Source organism: Gorilla gorilla, chromosome 4 (assembly GCF_029281585.2).
Source record: "Gorilla gorilla gorilla isolate KB3781 chromosome 4, NHGRI_mGorGor1-v2.1_pri, whole genome shotgun sequence".
NCBI classification, from domain to species: domain Eukaryota; kingdom Metazoa; phylum Chordata; class Mammalia; order Primates; family Hominidae; genus Gorilla; species Gorilla gorilla.
In genome coordinates, this window is record NC_073228.2 from 94,890,699 (window position 1) to 94,909,651 (window position 18,953).

An 18,953-nucleotide genomic window follows, 5' to 3' on the forward strand; every position below is an offset into this window, starting at 1 on the left:
CTATGGGTACACAACCAGTATGGCACCCTCCATCTCATTTTAGGTCTGAGGGAAACATAGGCGTGCCTGCACAAGCTAGCAACCTGGTTCTCTGTCCCTGGGAAGTTCCTGAATCGCCACTTATAGCATTGTCTTGGGTCACTAGCACAGAGGGGCTCCTTAGAAGCTTGGCAGGGGAGGACCGAAGCACTCCCACCTACTTTCCATGGGGCTCCAAGCTCCTTGGGGGTCAATCTCTGTGGACTCTTGCTGCTTCCCTTTTCTACACCCCGCTTCTTCCCACTGGCCCTCTGACAGATCCTGACTCTCTTCCCCCAGTTTTCTGTTCAGAACTGGGCCTTTCACCAGTAACTTTGATCATCTTCCTGAGGAGAACTGGCACCTGATGTCCCTAGAGAGCCATCTGCTCGAGGCACTGGGCATTGTGCACTGTGCACTGTTCTGTCGCTGCTGAGGGGAATGGTGACTGTAGTCACCCTGTGTGGCCACACCTCGAGAGCTGTCTTTGATTTTCTTTTGCATAGTATTACTTGTAAATTCATGTGATAATATTTACTATGTCTGGGATTTTTTTGGAAATCCATATGCATGATGGGGGGGAAATCACAGATGACACACACACACACACACACACACACACACACACACACACAGAAACTCTAGATATCTGAAATCAAATTTTTTTTGAAGTTTTTATTGCTACATAATTGATATACGTATTTTCAGAGTACATGTGATAATTTGATGCATTCATATAATCAGAGTAATTGAGATATCCATCACCTTAAATATTTTTTCTTTATGCTAGGAACAGTCTAATTATTCTGCAGCTGTTTTGAAATGTACAATAGATTATTGTTACCTATGTCAAATTCTTTTTTTTTGTTTGTTTTTTTTTGGAGACAAAGGGTCTTATTCTGTCACCCAGGCAGTAATGCAGTGATGCGATCATAGCTCATTGAAGCTTCGACCTCCCGGCTCAAGCAACATTTCCACCTTAGCCTCATGAGTAACTGGGACTACAGGCATGTGCCACCATGCCTGGCTGTTTTTTTTTTTTTTAATTTTTTAAAAACTTATTTTATTTTAATTAATTAGTTTTTTGAGACAGAGTCTCGCTCTGTCGCCCAGGCTGGAGTGCAGTGGCGCGATCTCCGCTCACTGCAAGCTCCACCTCCTGGGTTTACACCATTCTCCTGCCTCAGCCTCCCAAGTAGCTGGGACTACAGGCGCCCGCCACCACGCCTGGCTAATTTTTTGTATTTTTTAGTGAGACAGGGTTTCACGGTGTTAGTAGCCAGGATGGTCTTGATCTCCTGACCTCGTGATCTGCCCGCCTGGGCCTCCCAAAGTGCTGGGATTACAGGCGTGAGTCACTGTGCCTGATCTATAGTCAAATTTTTAAGTTCAGATTCTGCCCCCGTTTTACCATCAAAACTACCCCTCTCTCACATTTTTCCTCTTCTGATTGAAGGCAAAGCCAATCAACCACGCTGGATGTCTGGGTGTCTCCCCAGCTGCACCCTTTCTGTAATTGTTACATGTATTTGATTACCAAGTCTAGTCAGTTTTCCCTTTAAGTGTGCTTTCTGACTATTCTGACTGTGCAGAACTTCTATACTGACTCAAAATACTGATTGTGTAACATAATAAGAGAATGTCAAACTTACAAAAACTTGTAGTTTTTAACATCCATGTACACTTTGAAAAAAAATTAAGGAAGTATTTCAGCCAATCAAAAAACTGAAACACAATAAGTAGTTTGAGAATAACAAGCATATTACAGTCCATCTTTATGTGTCTCAGCCTCCCACAGTGATAAGAAGTGAAGGCGCAAGGTCCTATCTACTTTGAAGGGGGAACATAATCTTTTGGCCCATGGAGTTGGTTTCTGTAACTTGTAAGAATGACTCCCCTTTTCAAAGTTTGGTCGGACATTTACAGATCTGTTTCTTTATGTCTTCATCAGCATGAGCCTGAGAACCTTGGCTGGAGTATCAACCAACCCACTGTAGGGTGAGATTTTTCTGGTTGCCTGTGTGCACTCAAGTTTCTTCCTCCTCTTTCCTTTCTTTGGCTAGTTTTAATAATCAAAAGAAGGTGGAGAAGCAGCATATGGGGCCCAGTTAAGCTGAGCACAGAGTTGTTTTTAATGAATAATCCCAACCTAACCACAGGACAGTGGTATTTACCAATCAAACTCCTAAGTCTTTTTCTGGAAGGGAGGATGGGGAGGTGGAAGAGACAATCTGATTATAAAATATACATGGAAATACAAAATGCCAAGAATAGCCAGCAACTTACAAAGAAGAATATGGAGGGTGGCCCTACTTAGCCAATGTGTCAGATAATACACAGTTAAAGTAAATAAGGCAGTGTGATATTTGCTCTGGGATGAACAAACAGGCCAGAGAGAAGAAAATAGTCCAGATTTGTCAGTCTTTTTATAGTTTTTGCTTTTAGAATCATGTTTGATTCTAAGCCGCTTTCTTAATTTTATACCTAAACAGCTTTCTTAAATTAATAAAGATGAAACCAGAATGCAATTAGTTAAAAAACAAAAATACCAATAAAACCTGATTCATAAATTTAAAAAACTTAGAAAATAAGAATTGACAAGAAGGAAATAATTATTAAAAGAGAAAATATTGAAAATTGTAAGAGACTATATAAATGTCGACAAATAAATTTTAAAAACCTATGTGAAATTGGCTCTAGCAGATATACAGCAGATATAGAAAGTGTAAACCTATGCACTTTTGAAAATGAATGGAGAATAAACATTAAAAACATTAAAAGCTCTGTAGGTGGTTTTCCAAAGGAATGCCACCAAATATGTTTACATGGTCCATGTCTTACTTTTTTTTTTTTCAGTCTAATGACTCTTCTTCAGAGCCTTCAACATGAGATAGCACAGAAACGAATACCTTTTTTCCTGTCCGTATTGCAATATGTGATTAAGGAAGTCATCAGTGATGCCCTCTGGCAGTCTATTTACCATGCACATGTTCTGCCATCATTCTTGAGGTGTGATTACCCTGATGGTATTAAATCTCAAGCAAGATGTTGCAGGAATATCATCCGTTTACTTCTCAGCTTCTGACACATGATGACTCATGAAACATCTAGGTTGTGTGCCCTAGCCATGATCTGAAAACCTCTCACCTGAGGAGCATTTAGAATTTAGAAATTAGTTTCAAATGTCTATAAAGATTTTCCTCAGTAATAAGAAGCAATAATTTCCCAGTTACCAGCTTCTTACTGCTAGATACACTTCCCAGGTGATTAAAAAGGTTTTCTTGTTTTGAGCATAAAATCTACATTAAAATGGAAAGTAGTCTGATCTTTTCTTCCAGCGAATAAGTTAATCCATTTTTAGAGTACTGCATTAGGAGGGATGGGGTTGTTTCTAGATTCCACTCTCTCCATCTGCTTGTTTGGTCATCAGCCTGGTACATTTCATGTACAACTGTGTAACGGCTCCATTGTTTTTGTATGTCTAGTTCTGAATATATACAAAGATCTATGTCTCTCACAGGTTCTAATTTGGTTTTGAGGATGTCTTTCATCATCTCTCAGTTCTACTTACGGCTAGTGGTATCCACCCCATCAATAATGCCCAGGTGGAAATCGTTCTCATAGCAACTTAGTATTCACATTGGCAATAAGGAAACCTAGTCTACAGAAGCTGTTATACCTATGGTACATCCCAGGTTGTACCAATACTTACTGTATAATAGTTTCCTGGACTTTCTCAAAATGTAACAGTGACTGTGGAGTCACCATTGCCCATCTTACAGGGAAATTCTCACAATAATTCTGTTCAGTCCTACCTTGGTAACAGGGCAAAGTCCTTTCCTATTTCTACTTTATGGAGGACAACTAAGCTCCATACTTTGTTTATAGAAACATACAACTCTCCAGAACTGATGAATGGTCTATAGGTGATGAGTCATGGGGATATTGCACTTTACCTTCCTTGGGGAGAAAATTATGAGGTGGAGATTCGTGTCCAGAGGCTTTTTAGGAAGTGCTCTTGAGGTCAACACCTGTGTAAGTGAAAGAAGCAAGATTGGGCAGGGATGAAGGCAAACCAAGTAACTGATGCTACAGTATACTACAATTTGTTTTGAAATGGGACTGACCCTTCAGAGCTGTCTGAGTTAGAATGATGGTGAGTTTTATAATCTTGTTTTGAGCAGTCATTGTGTATGGACCATGCCAGGAAGAGCATTTGATCATGTGAGAAGGGGTTGTCTTCAGATGAGGCAATTTGCAAAGGAGCCTGTCAGATGAGGGTAATAAGTCCTTTCCAGAAGGGGAATCTTAGTGAACATCAGAGCATCCACCACTGAGATGCAGGGTACGACCACGTTCAAGAGAAGTTTGTTCTGAAAAGCTCTCCCTCTCTTTCCCTTGGTCTTTTATGATATACCTTATTTTTTCACTGCCCACTTTGACTCTTTGCCTTCTACCCATTCCTGCTTCCTTCCTGCCCCATCCACTGTTGTTGGTCCCAAGACTACTCCCTATTATGTTTTTCCTCTCTTGTCTTTCTCTTAGCAGAGTAACTTCTAGAAACTTTGTTAAGTATCACTGTAGGCTGGTAAAAATAAAATGGTCCTGGGAAGATAAGAGGAAAGAAATATACAGATAACAACTATGCCAATACTTTGAGAGAGAATCATGATGCATATCATTTTTATCTCTACCTTTTCCTCTGCATTCTAAAACAACTTGAATTTGTCCTATGCATCACTGATTAAATTTTCTGAAGTTTGAATTCTGTATTTTATTGTTTCTCATGAACATTGTAGTTTTGCAATTGCATTTTTTCTTTGAGATTTTTATTATTAAATAGTATTATTTTAATCTCTTCACTCAAGCTTTTGTTTCTTCATAGTTGCTTATTGTTATTTTTACAATATATGCATTTAAAAAATTTTGTAAGGGCTTCTAGGAAAATATGTGCTCCCTGCCTGAGACCTCATTAGATGTACTTATGAAAAATCTGTAATTCTGGGATGTAGTGCATCACTCCCATTCCTTTTACTCTCTACATATTACGAATTGGAAACTCAGAATTGATATAAAGACGAAAGAGCTGATAACAATGGGAACACTAAAGCTCTGAGGTAGGTGGCAGCCAGTTATTCTTGGTTAGTGTAGTCTCTGTGGCCTGGAGTTCAAAGAAGTCAGGAAATGGGTCTTACCCCCAGTATTAGTTTGTTCTCACACTGCTAATAAAGACATACTCAAGACTGGGTAATTTATAAAGGAAAGGAGGTTTAATGGACTCACAGTTCCACATGGCTGGAGAGGCCTCACAATTATGGCAGAAGATGAAGGAGGAGCCAAAGGCATGTCTTACATGGCCACAGGCAAGAGAGCGTGTGTAGGGGAATGGCCCTTTATAAAACCATCAAATCTTGTGAGTCTTACTCATTATCATGAGAACACCACTGGAAAAAACCCACCCCCATGATTCAACATCTCCCGCCAGGTCCCTCCCATGACATGTGGGGATTATGGGAGCTACAATTCAAGATGAGATTTGGGTGAGGACACAGCCAAACCTTAACACCCGCTTTGTGGTACTTCCTGTTATTTAGGTTCATGGCGTGGAATGTGTATCCTCTAGTCTACTCCAAACTGATTCCTTCATTAGTGAAATTGTACCTATATTTTCGAAAGATTTTAATCTTTAGTTTATTTCTTTCTGTTAGTCTTGGCCCTTTATGGTGTCTACATGTGCATTTGAGGAAGGCACAACTCGTGCAACCAGTCTCTGCCAGTTTAACTCAGAAGTCTCTTTCCTCCATCTTTGTTTTAATTTGCTGTAAAAATATATGTGCACATGGAAAACAAACAAACAAACAAACAAACAAAAACAAAAAAACCTCAGTCAGTACAGAAGGATGTAGAAAAATGAGTAAAATTCTCCTGACTCCTTCTGAATCTTGTATTCCTACTTCACAGAGGTAACCGCTATTGACAGTTTTTTATATACCCTTTGAAAAATTTTTATGCGTATCCAAACATATGTGTCTTATTCTTACACAAATGGAATTTTACACTGCAATCTGTTCAGTAACTTGCTCTTTTTACTTTATAATCTATCTTAAACATTTCTTTTTCATACTAGCTAAAATCCATTGCACTAAAAAAATTGGTTACATATTTTTCATTGCATAGATTCCCCTTAGTATTTGATACTATTGACATTTCTTCATGAGCACTGTTTTACTGTGGTGTTTACAGTTCTCTTACATTTTTTATATCTTTCTGGGATTCACATTTCTTGTTTAGTATTTAGGTCTGTCTAGTTCTTCTTTCCCAAATGTTTATATACTTTTGCAGACTTCCATCACCTATATTTGTATTATTTTCCTCTCCTTTACTATCTTTGCAATCTTGGTTCTCTTGAGATATGGGAAGTAGCCACTGAAAAGTAAAAAGGATATAGATTTTATAGTCAGCTAGACCTTAATCCAAATCTTCACTCTACTGTTTAATGCCATGTGACTTTAGGAAAATTAATTTCTCTCACATTTGGGTTCTTTGTTGCAAAATGAGGATAATAAGGCTTAATCTAAACAAAGGCTCTGAGTATTGCATGAAATAATGTTTGTGAAGAAACTAACCAATTTACAGACATTTAGAAAGTGTTTTATACGACAACTGTAATTTAGAAACATTTTAATGAAATAGCAGGTTGCTACCTCAACTTAATATCTACATCATAGGATAAAAATTAAAGGCTTTAAATTTTTAAAATTTAACACCTTTTCTACATCATAGGATAAAAAAATTAAAGGTTTTAAATTTTTTAAAAACAGGAAAAATTTATATTTCTATTTTCCTGAGATAGCCTATATGTAGTACCATTTCTCAGACTGTTGCTCTGCACTGCTATTCAGCAGAATAGAAATAATTGTTCTGAATTTTAAAGAAAAAAAGGGACTCCAGGTTCACATGGACTTAGGAAAACCTTGATTGAGCTAAGTAGGCTCTTTCTATGCAGGATTATTTTTAGACACTTTAATATACTGAAGTCCATTTTGAATCTCTAATAGAAATATTCTGAATTTATTCCCCTATGAAACTTCCCCATCAACTTTTTATCCCAGAACATTTATTACTATCTTTCATAACCATTGGCTTGGATTTTCCACCTGTAATCACCCTTTTCCCCCGTTACTGGTTGTAGATTTGCTTGAGAAATGAAGAACATATGATATGAAGAGCTGCCTTACATATACAGTTGATAAGGTGGAAGGCAATATAAACATATAAAATATAGTTGATTCTCATGATTCACAGTAGCCAATCCTTATCATTCACAACCCCCTACTTGTGAATTTCCCTACTCACTAAGGTGTATTTGCAACCTCCAAAGTCGATACTTCTGATGTTTTCATGGTCATTCAGGGACATACAGAAAGTGTTGGAGAATTTGATTCACCTGATTTGTGCATTTCCAGCCGAGGTTGAACAAGGCAGCACCTTGACTTTGTTTCAGCTCTCATGTTGTAAACAAATGTTCTTTTTCCAGTCCATTTATTATCACTTTTTGAAATTTTTGTGCTTTCTGTTGGTGAGTTTTCTGTTTAAATTTGCCCCCAAGTATAGTGCTGAAATATGGCGTTCGTAAGCACAAGAAGGCTGTGATGTACCCTAAGTAGAAAATATGTATGTTAGATAAACTTTATTCAGGTGTGAGTCATAGTGCTTATTAAACATGAGAAATGTATTTGAATGATCCTAAGTTTTTGCCAATATGTACATGTCTGCAAATTACCACAAAAGTGCTCAATATTGATTTTGGGGTTACAAAGTTGGATGAGTAGACAAATGTGCAAATAAGGAATCCAAGAATAGAGGAACCAACTGTATATAAAATCAGTAGCACCTTGGAGAATTACTGTACATATAAAGAAGTATGTAAAGATGTTTATGGCAATATTATTTGTAATAGTAAATAGCCATTGTCAGATAAATCTTGCAAATAGTATAAAGGCAAACAATGGAATCCCCACAGCAATGAAAATAATACATTGAGTCTGAGAGCAGTGGCTCATGCCTGTAATCCCAGCATTTTGGGAAGCCAGAGCCTGGTGGATCATTTGAGGGCAGGAGTTTGAGACCAGCCTGGCCAACATGGCAAAACCCCGTCTCTACTAAAAACACAAAAATTAGCTGAGCATGGTTAACGCACACCTGTAATCCTAGCTATTCGGGAGACTGAGGCAGGAGAATAGTTTGAACCTGGGAGGCAGAGGTTGCAGTGAGCCGAGATCGTACCACTGCACTCCAGCCTGGGTGACAGAGTGAGACCCTGTCTCAAAAAAAAAAAAAAAAAAACATTGAGTCTACATAAGAAAACATGGGTAACCTCAACAGTGTGCATTGAAGGGAAAATTAAGGAGACAGTGCATTTTAGAGTGAATAATATGATGGGAAGAGTTTTGAAAAGGGAGATCGAAATGGGCTAATAAATGGGTCAAAAAGAATAAATTATAATAAAAGACCATTTGTTGTCCAGTAGAAACAATGCTGTTGACAGAAGTAGGACCAATTCAAACTATGCACCTGAGATCCAAGAAAAAAAATAAGAAAAAATAAAATCATTAACATTCTTATGAGTTACCAGTAATGAGAAACAATGTACTGTGAGAAAGAAGTATAAAATACCTAAGAATAGATTCAGCAAGAAACAAGTGGAACTGATATGAGTAAAGATAAAAACAAAATCTTAAAGGTGAAGGTAAAAGAAAACTGAAACATGCATATAAAAGACCAAGTTCCTAGACAGAAAAACTACATTTTCTTGTGAATTAGGCCTTTACTGCTACCTTTAGATATTTTTGTTAACTAGAAGGTGCCATTACTAATTTAACATCAGCAAAATATACCATGAGTTGGATATCCAGTGTTGATGAACAACGGCTGGCATCTCAGGGCTGTGGTTGCCCCTACAACTGTGATCTAATGTCATTCACACTTTGTTTTCTCCTTTGAATGGAGCTGTTTCTTATAAAGTCTATGACCCTTGTCTGTTTACATCATTGTGTGATCATTTGGCTTTCTTTAAAGATTGGATTTTCAACGGTTAACATTTTTCAGTAAATTTAGGGGTTGTATTCTTTTCCCATTTTCCCCATAAAGAACCTAAGTGGAATTTGTATTCAGAACTGATTTTTGTGGAGTAATTCTTTCTAGCTGCAACTCGTAATTCTAGTGACAAAAAAGACACCCTTAAAAATGATTATGGACATAAACATTATTCTGCTAATGACAATATTCAAACTTTGGCTTTGGTCAATCTGGAAAATGCACTGTTTCTGTCATTGGATGTAGACTGAGTCCCGGAAGACCATCGTGTTGCACACACTTCAAGACACAGTGTTGGAGGAGGACAGGCGTTTCACCATTCAGCTGATATCAGTTGATGAGGTAGAAATATCTCCAGTAAAAGGTAAGAGAAATTCACATTTTTGGAAATTAAAAAGTAAATTCTCAGAAAAAATGTAATAAAAATAACCCGTAGTTACAAAAATGGACAGTGTTAGGTTTCATAATTCCTAAAACATAAAGATACCATTTTCCACATGTATTAAAGGTTAAGAATTTTTTAAATTAAAATTATAATACCCAATCTTGGTAAGGTCATAGGTCAAAGATTTCATACTGCTTAGCTGTGTAATTTTTTTTAATGAAGATGTTTATTGTAGCAGTGTTTATAAAATGTAAAATAAAATATGTCAGCTTCCTAAATGGTCCAACAGTAGGAGACTAGTTAAATGTGTCAGAATACTAGGCAGCCATTCAACGTGACATAACAGGAAAAACTCTTAATTACATTAAAAGTAAAGAACACATAATTACATGGATAATTGTCACGTTAAGAAAACAGGTTTTGCGACAACATGCTAAATGTAATCTGTTTTGTCATGTGCATGTCTTACATGAGGTTGGAATTATTTATTTGAAATGTTAATAGTGGTTTTTGATTACCTATATTTTCTAAACATATTTACAATTATCACACTTTACCTTTGTAATAAAACATTATTTTTAAATGTGTCGTATTATGTTTAGCATTATAGCCTATGTACGTCTGTTTTCATCTGAAAGTAGTTACTCAAATATTTTGACACTTCAGAAACAGGCATTTTAATTCTCATTTGCCTCCAGTTGATATGATGATTTGTTTTTTGGATCCATAGAGAAAAGAGTAATGATTCTAAAATGGTTTTGTGCTATAAACAATAATAACCAACCATAAAAAACTGGTTCAGGAACTTTTAGCATGAAAATTTGGTGATTAATACATTTCTTTTTTGCCATCAAGAACTCCATCCTATGTGACTAAAAGCAGATTTAATGTCCAAGGAAATTTTTAGAATTGTAGAGTATCTATCACTGTATATACTTAGGGTAGTTATAATTTCTGCATTTTATTTAGGATATTTTCCAACAAGGGAATCACATCACTGCACCATATTCTTTTATAAGTCTTTAGTTAGCTTTAGTTAACTCTTTCATAAGTCTTTAGTTATCTACACATCATGTTAAAATGACAGATGTCACATAGGCTAATTAAACATAGAAGAATATATGATTGGATCAGGATAAATCATTTACCATATTAAAAAAATTTTTTTGAGGCAGGGTCTTGCTCTGTCACCCAGGCTGCAGTGCAGTGGTGTGATCACAGATTCCTGCAGCCTTGAATTCCCAGGCTCAAACAAACCTCCCACCTCAGCCTCCTGAGTAGCTAGGACTACAGGCATGTGGCACTATGCCCAGTTAATTTATTTTTATGTTTGCAGGGATGGAGTCTCCCTATGTTGCCCAGGCTGGTCTTGAACTCCTGGGCTCATGGGATCCTCCCACCTCAGCCTCCCAAAGTGTTGGGATTACAGGTATGATCCACTGCACCTAATTCTTAATATCTTTCTGTCTGACTGTGACACTTGCTGTGACAAGCCACTCTTGATTCCATTAATCCATTGCCAAAGAAAGTGAGAGTATAGTGATACAGCTCTTTGTGTCATGAACCCCTAATATGTGTTTCTGGAAACAATTTTCTTTAAGTTTCTGCTAAGTTATATGGATGCTCAAATACCTGATATAGTTTTCTATTTCCATCTTAATAGAAATATTTGACACAGGTTTATAAATGCTTACAGTCAAATGATAGAGTCAGAAAATTAAAAATGAAAAAGTGCCCCCAAGAAGTCTTGCTTTTGCCACATAGCCAGTTGACATAGCTATGTAGTCAACTGCAGTGAGCTGCAAAATGGTTACTGTAGAAACAAATTAATGCCAATGGTAGAGGAGCCCTTGCTTTTCATGAGCATGATAGGGCAATTAGTGCCAATTTTTTTTTCTGCCCCTTTCATTAAAATGTAATCTTGGGCAAGCGATTTGCCTCCATGTCTTCAAGACCTCAGTGTGCTTCAGTGTCATAGGTAAAATTAGGATATTAATACCTTACTGATATGAGAGTCATGAGAATGAACTAGATTCCTGTGTGTAAAGTGCTTAGAAAGTTTCCAGGCATATAGTAAGTGCTTATGTGCATCTGCTACAAAGTGGTCTATATCATCTTGAATTTAGGTAGTGCATCAATAATTATTCGGGGTGATAAGCGAGCATCAGGAGAAGTTGGGATAGCTCCGTCATCTAGGCACATCCTCATTGGGGAACCCTCAGCAAAATATAATGGTACCGCTATTATCAGGTAAGGACTTCATGATTTTTCTTTGCCTATATGGGGGTTACGAAGTTTTATTTAAATAATTAGTCTTAAATTTATCATTCTCAATACATACATAGTCTTCAAGCATTAACATTCTGTATACTGTTAACATCCTGTGGAGAGGAGAACAAATTTGGGGCAGAAATTGAAATAATATCCTGACCTATCTTGATGTTAGATCATGAGAAGGTTTCTGACTCTTGAGTGATTTGCACAAATTACACCAAGGAAAGCACATGGAGTTGAGATCAGAAAATCTATGTTTTCACCTCTGTTCTGTTACTAAACATGTGATATAAGGGAGTTACTTCATCTCTGCAAGCTTGTGTGTCTTAGCTACAAAATCATTCCTTAGAACATCATCAGGGCCAAACATTTTGCTTTCAAGTGTTCTAAAATCAGAGTCTGTATTAGTCTGTTCTCACACTGCTATAAAGAACTGCTTGAGACTGAATAATTTATGAAGAAAAGAGGTTTAATTGGTTCAAGGTTCTGCAGGCTGTACAGGAAGCATGGCTGGGGAGGCCTCAGGAAACTTACAATTATGGCAGAAGGCGAAAGGAGAGCTGACATGTCCTACCTGGCTGGAGCAGGTGGAAGGGGTGGAGGGGTGCTATGTACTTTTCAACAACCAGATCTTGTGAGAACTCTATCAGGAAAACAGCAAGGGGGAAGTCCATCCCCATGATTCAGTCACCTCCCACCAGGCCCCACCTCCAACACTTGAGGTCACACTTCAACATGAGATTTATGTGGGGACACAGAGCCAAACCATATCAGGGCCTATCATATAACTAAATTAGTATGATCATAGGCAAGTTTGTTTCTCGTAAATTTTCTTACGGGGGATGGGAAGCAACTATCAATGGCATAGCTGGGTTTGACTTTATACTTTATCCTCATGGTAGTTATCCAGAAGTAAGACTATCCCTTCCCATCAGCATGCCCTTGTATGAAGTGTCTTCCGGTCTTTAGAGAACTTAGACTTTTCATATTTTGTACCTTGCGTGTTAAGTGAAAAGCCTATAAATATTAATACTTCTTTTTATTTCTTTAAACCTTCTGCTTTTAGTAATCAGTTTTTGCTTGTATTCCTGTCAAGATAGATTTATACTAGCTTAATACTTTGGGTGTTACTATCTTGGAACTTTAAGACTTTCTTTGGTTTATAGTTTGGTAAATGAGGTTATTTAAAAGAAAACTGTTATTGAAATGGATGAAAATTGATTACTGTTAAAAGACAGAGAAAATGTTTAAGAAAAGTACCTTCAACTGAAATGTATTGGATATACATTTGTTTATTGTTGTAGCCTTGTTCGAGGCCCAGGGATTTTGGGGGAGGTCACAGTGTTCTGGAGGATATTCCCTCCTTCCGTGGGGGAATTTGCTGAAACATCAGGAAAACTGACAATGCGAGATGAACAGTCTGCAGTCATTGTAGTAATACAGGTATCAATATTAGCTGGTTTCTGTTATGCCCTTTACTCTCTGTGCTGGTGTGTGCGCATGTGTGAGCATATGTGTATGTGTGGGTGTGTTTGTGTGTGTGTGGTTAGAAGTGGGGGATGGGGCGGAGGTAAATATTACAGCATTTGTGGTTGTTGGTGTGCACGTGTGTGTGTGTGTGGTTAGAAGTGGGGGATGGGGCAGAGGTAAATATTACAGCATTTGTGGTTGTTGGTGTGCACGTGTGTGTGTGTGTGTGGTGTGTGTGTGTACAGTTGACAATGGAGACTGGGGAGAAGGTTAATATAACAGCATTTGTTATTGTGGAGGTGCCTGTGTGTGGGATTAAGAGTGGGAATGAGGAGGAGATTAATATTACAAAATCTGTTGTTATTATTTAGAGGTTAGGACTTTTTCTTGAAATTCCACAGATTCTACTGTCGATAACTCTTTGTCTTTCTCTAGGCTTTGAACGATGACATTCCCGAGGAAAAAAGCTTCTATGAGTTTCAGCTCACTGCAGTCAGTGAGGGAGGAGTTCTGAGTGAATCCAGCAGCACTGCCAACATCACGATGGTGGCCAGCGACTCTCCCTATGGCCGATTTGCCTTTTCACATGAGCAACTTCGAGTGTCAGAAGCACAGAGGGTATAGTATGAAATGCTTAAGATTTTAATATCATTTTTATTTTTAGATATGAAAATGTTTTCTTGTTTCTATTCCAAAGTTTTCATAAACTGATTAATTTGCTCCAAACATCCTTATTTTAACATATAATCTATATAATTTTATAACCTTATATGTAATTTTAACACAATCCTGGTAAATAGAACATTTAGTTACAGACAGTATTGTCTGGTAGATTAAACATCCAAATCAAATAAGAAAATGCATTTTGCATAGGTTAACATCACAATCATCCGTTCCGGTGGAGATTTTGGCTGCGTGCGACTCTGGTACGAGACGATGAGTGGGACAGCGGAAGCGGGCTTGGATTTTGTTCCTGCAGCAGGGGAGCTCCTCTTTGAAGCAGGGGAGAAGAGGAAAAGTCTGCATGTTGAAATCCTTGATGATGACTATCCTGAAGGCCCAGAGGAATTTTCTCTGACAGTTACAAAGGTGGAACTCCAGGGAAGGTAAAGGAGAAAGGCAATTAGGAAAAAGAAAGCAAAGAGCAGAGAGAAAGAGAGAAAGTTCTATTGTGTAGAGATTAATACTGAGCTCTAAAGCAGTTCTTTCTCTACTCTTTCTCAGATTTGTGTGACATTAGAACAGGACATTGAAGGGAAATTATGACAATGACTGGGGTTTTTTTTAAATTTTCTTAAATATAACTTCCCTCTGAAAATTGAAAGTATGTGTTTCTATTGTGTGGACTCACTCTGGGTAGCCAGGAAGTTGAATATGATAAGGGCTTCTAATTGGTGAAGACACAGCCTAACAGCTCTCTAAATCAGAGGTCAGCTGGTGTGGCTGAATTTGCTTCTTTTGATTTCCATACTTGTGAAAGGGCTGAAGGGAGGGATTTCTTTCATTGGTTCATCTGAAGTCTGTATCGTCTTCTCTGTGGGTGAATGACATAGATGCTTGCCCTGTAGTTTTAAAGTGGGAAAAAATTTGAGCGAAAGCTAGTTGGCCATTAATGTGCACCATGTTTTCAAGGAAGATAATGAATTAACCTTAATGAGTCTCTTTCATTCCCTGATTTAGTGGGGCAGATTTGATGAGGTGGAAAAACATCTTTAGCATGTTTAAGTACTCACAGGTTCTGCAGCTCACAGGTTGAGAGAGACCTACCAGCACCTCTGCCCAGATAGCAGATAGGTGGGCCCTTCAACTAGAGTAATGCCTGCATTTAGAAGAATCATAAAGACATTTTTCTTGTGCATGAAAATATTTTTGCCTTTGTAATGTGAATATCATGCTTTAAAAACTTTTTAAACTAAAATATGTCACTCAGTGACTTAAGTGTATATCATCCCATCTGGGAAAAAAAGTATATTGTGGGCTCACATACCCTTCAAATTTTAGATTTCCCAAAAATGCTTCTATGCCTGGCAATGAGAGTGAATTTGTACTCCTAGTAAATATAGTAAAAAGTTTGAGCTGATCACTGACTATTTTAATTAAATAAATGCAATTTGGTAAAAGTAGCTCATTTAGTGTGAGATCATATTTGTGTTATTGACCAGCTAGAGCTTGAGGATTTTGTCTTCTTTGCTACTGTTTTTTTAAAAAGCAGTTTCTATGTAAGTTTAATTCTGGGGAAACAAGTTTTTCCTTCCAGATAAATTTCTAGGTTTTCTTTGATCTCAAAAGGTAAGTAGTACAATTAGCTAATCTACAGCCCATCTCAGACTACTGGTAACAGTTACTCTTATCATTTAATATTCTAAATCTCAATTTTCTAATTTTGCCTTTTATATAATTCACCAACTTTCAACCTTTCAACTCTAGGTAGGGTATAAATACCAGAATAGAATTTGGGAATTGAAGGAAGGACTAAAATGGTTTATCGGCATTTTTTAGCATGAGGAATTAAAGTCATATTTCAAAGCCTTGGAAGTTGAAGCTTTGTTTGATGGGAATAATATTAATCTAAAAAAAGACTTCTTTTGCAGAAGTATCATTACAGAAGTAAACTACCATCTATATTAAGGATAGAGGAATTGATTATGATTGGTTTCTGTAGAAATTGAAATACTTTTCTTTCTTTTTTATTTTTCTTTATTTCTTTTTCTTTCTTTCCAAAGTCTTGCTGTGTCACCCAGGACAGAGTGCAGTGGCACAATCATAGCTCACTGCAACTTTGAATGCCTGGACTAAAGGGATCCTCTCACCTCATACTTCTAAATAGCTATGACTGCAGGCATGTGCCATCATGTCTGGCTAATTTTTTAAAATTAGTTTTTAGTAGAGACAAGGTCTCACTCACTATGTTGCCCAGGTTGGTATTGAGAGATACTTCTTTTGAATCTTGATGATTTAGTTTGAAATTTAATTAGTGTCATGACACTCACTATTTCTTTGAATAAATCATCTTAACCTAACACTGTAAATCTCAAGGCTGCCTTCTTACTTACCTATCTCTGAGTGCACTAGGTCTATTACTGTATATGTATTCAGCCGTGATTCCCAAAGGTTCATTTTATGACAGCATCTTTCTGATTTCCTCACAGTTTATTATCTTCCCATTGCCCAAGTTTAGTAACTTTATATTAGTTTTGGCTTCGTACAGGCACCAATCATTGGGAGCAACACAGCAATCTGTTTCAAAACATCATTTCAGGAAAAAGAGAATACTTTAGTGTTGAGGATCTTTAAAAATATTGCAGTACTTTATAGAACTAAGTTGTAGGAGCTAAGAGGATCTTTTAATTCATGCTATGCAATTATGTATTTTTTGTTGTTGTTGTATTTTATTTTATTTTGATTTGTATGACTTCGGAAGAGGGTATGATTTTACCATTCAAGAAAATGGACTTCAGATAGATCAACCTCCTGAAATAGGAAACATCTCCATTGTTCGCATCATAATAATGAAAAATGATAACTCAGAAGGCATCATTGAATTTGACCCAAAGTATACTGCCTTCGAAGGTAGGTTCAGTCAGCTAGCTTGTAAGTAAGTTTACTACCACTTTCCAAATTATATTAGTTTGAATTTCCGTGTGTAAATTGTTTTAGTTTGGTGTGGGTGTGTGTGTTTGTGTTTACACATATACACTTTTATATTTATTTACTTATTTGAAATACATTTTCAGTTATCTTTGGGTAGTCTTGAACCTTGCTGTGAATGGCAATGTTAGGAACAAGCCTGTCTAGAAAAACTATGTTTAACATTAGGATTATTAAAATGTTTCTGTTTCAAACATTTTAATGAAAGCCTTTGTAATTTGTGCATATTTAATTTCCTATGTGACTAGAAATCAGTGAATATTCACTTCCTAATGAATAATCATCTTTGAAATGAATATTTTACTGGCCTAGAGATACAGGTAGTATCTGGATCCTTGATCTTGCTTTCTTGAAACAGTCCCCAGTAGCAGCTTGCCTAATATTGCCAATTCTTTCCTCTTGTAGAAGCAGAATACAGAATATATGGTTATATTCCTTCCCAGGTAGGAAGAGATGGCTGCCTTTCTAAGAAATGATTTTATTCAAAGGCAGAATATGAATATGACTTTAAAAATAAATATCTTACTGCTGCATTTAACCTGATTGGCTTCATTGCCTCTATCAAAATTCTTTGGTTATCTAGCCATTTTTAAAGTTCATAAAAAATTGCTTTAGGAGTTGGTTTATAATGAGTTTATGGGTAAGTTGTGGAATGCATCACTATTATGTGAACTTCAATGTATACCTGGAAAAAATCATATTACATTTTTGCATTAAGAAATAAATGAGACTTAGAATTTTTTCAGTTCATTGTTTTCTGTTAGATTCATTATCTTTGGGAATTTTGGTCAGTGTATATTTACATTTATAATATGCATTGAGTATTATTTAGCCATAGCTAATGTGAGCCCTATTAAATTATATTTTAATATGCAGAATTTAGCATAGCTTAAGAAATACATTTTTGAAAATAATGTTTAAGTTGAAATCAAACATTCAAGACACATTTTCAGATTCACAAGTAGATTTCATAGGAACTGAAAATGTAATCAAATTGTACTTGTATCTGGACTTTTAAAAAATTCATATGATATACATATCATAAACCTCATTTATTTATATTACCATATTTATATTTCAATTGAATGTGTGGAAGCAATCCGGAGTGGTTTCCTATGAGCACAAACAAATGTTTTTTTGTATCCATCTAACATTGTCTTAGAAAGCAAGGATCATTTGTTTGTATGTAGTACACAGAGGGAGAATGCCAATGCTACTGATTAAATACATTATTTAATTGCTAATTGTACTGTTCTGTGTAACTTTCAACATCTGATAAACTATGTTCCTCCTAAAAAATGTCATGAGGTTTTCACCAATCCCCCTTTAAAATGATAAAAGAACTATGAAAACATAGAGTGCTTACTTTGTGCCATTATGTTTAATTGCCAGGTTTAATTTGGCTGAATCTTATAAGTTAGTTGCTCTGTCTGGCTTACCAGTTAATTCCAAGTTCCCATTACAGTGGAGGAAGATGTTGGGCTGATCATGATCCCAGTGGTGAGGCTACGTGGAACTTATGGCTATGTGACAGCTGATTTCATCTCTCAGAGCTCCTCTGCCAGTCCCGGAGGTGTTGATTACATTTTGCATGGCAGTACAGTCACCTTTCAGCATGGGCAAAACTTAAGTTTTATAAATATCTCCATTATTGATGACAATGAAAGGTTGGTATATAGAAAATAATGTGGGCACATATAAGACATAAGTATTGTGTTCAAACTCTTACATATGTTTTGCACTGACAATAGAACTTTAGATAATATGTGTCCATTGGGAAACAACAGGTGAAATACTTTTGGGGTACTAGGGGTAGGGAAAGAGGGGCTAGGAGACGATGTGGTTGCATATGTCACTTCATTTCAAATAAAGGAAATAATATTTTCTGTTTCTCTAGACTTAAATAATCTAATCAGAATGTGGAAACATCCTTTAATTCACTTTCTTTATGCATTAAGCAATTAAAAAGAGGGCAAGAAAGTCCCTACAACTGCCCTAGGTCATGTAATATTGATGTTAATCATTCATTCTTTTAGCTAAGCACCCACTTCTTACCACTTGA

At 36.6% G+C, this 18,953-nt stretch overlaps 1 protein-coding gene across 7 annotated transcripts in view; it reads left to right on the forward strand.

Moving 5' to 3' along the window:
- Window positions 1-18,953, forward strand: part of ADGRV1 (adhesion G protein-coupled receptor V1) — a 596,887-nt gene that overhangs the window by 203,224 nt on the left and 374,710 nt on the right. For all 7 annotated transcript variants that reach the window (XM_055387526.2, XM_055387529.2, XM_055387534.2 and 4 more), the window contains 7 exons: window positions 9,361-9,478; window positions 11,626-11,749; window positions 13,078-13,216; window positions 13,679-13,861; window positions 14,117-14,349; window positions 16,665-16,813; window positions 18,357-18,558. In XM_055387526.2, coding sequence (XP_055243501.2) covers window positions 9,361-9,478; window positions 11,626-11,749; window positions 13,078-13,216; window positions 13,679-13,861; window positions 14,117-14,349; window positions 16,665-16,813; window positions 18,357-18,558 — 1,148 coding nt within the window. The remainder of the gene's footprint in view (window positions 1-9,360; window positions 9,479-11,625; window positions 11,750-13,077; window positions 13,217-13,678; window positions 13,862-14,116; window positions 14,350-16,664; window positions 16,814-18,356; window positions 18,559-18,953) is intronic.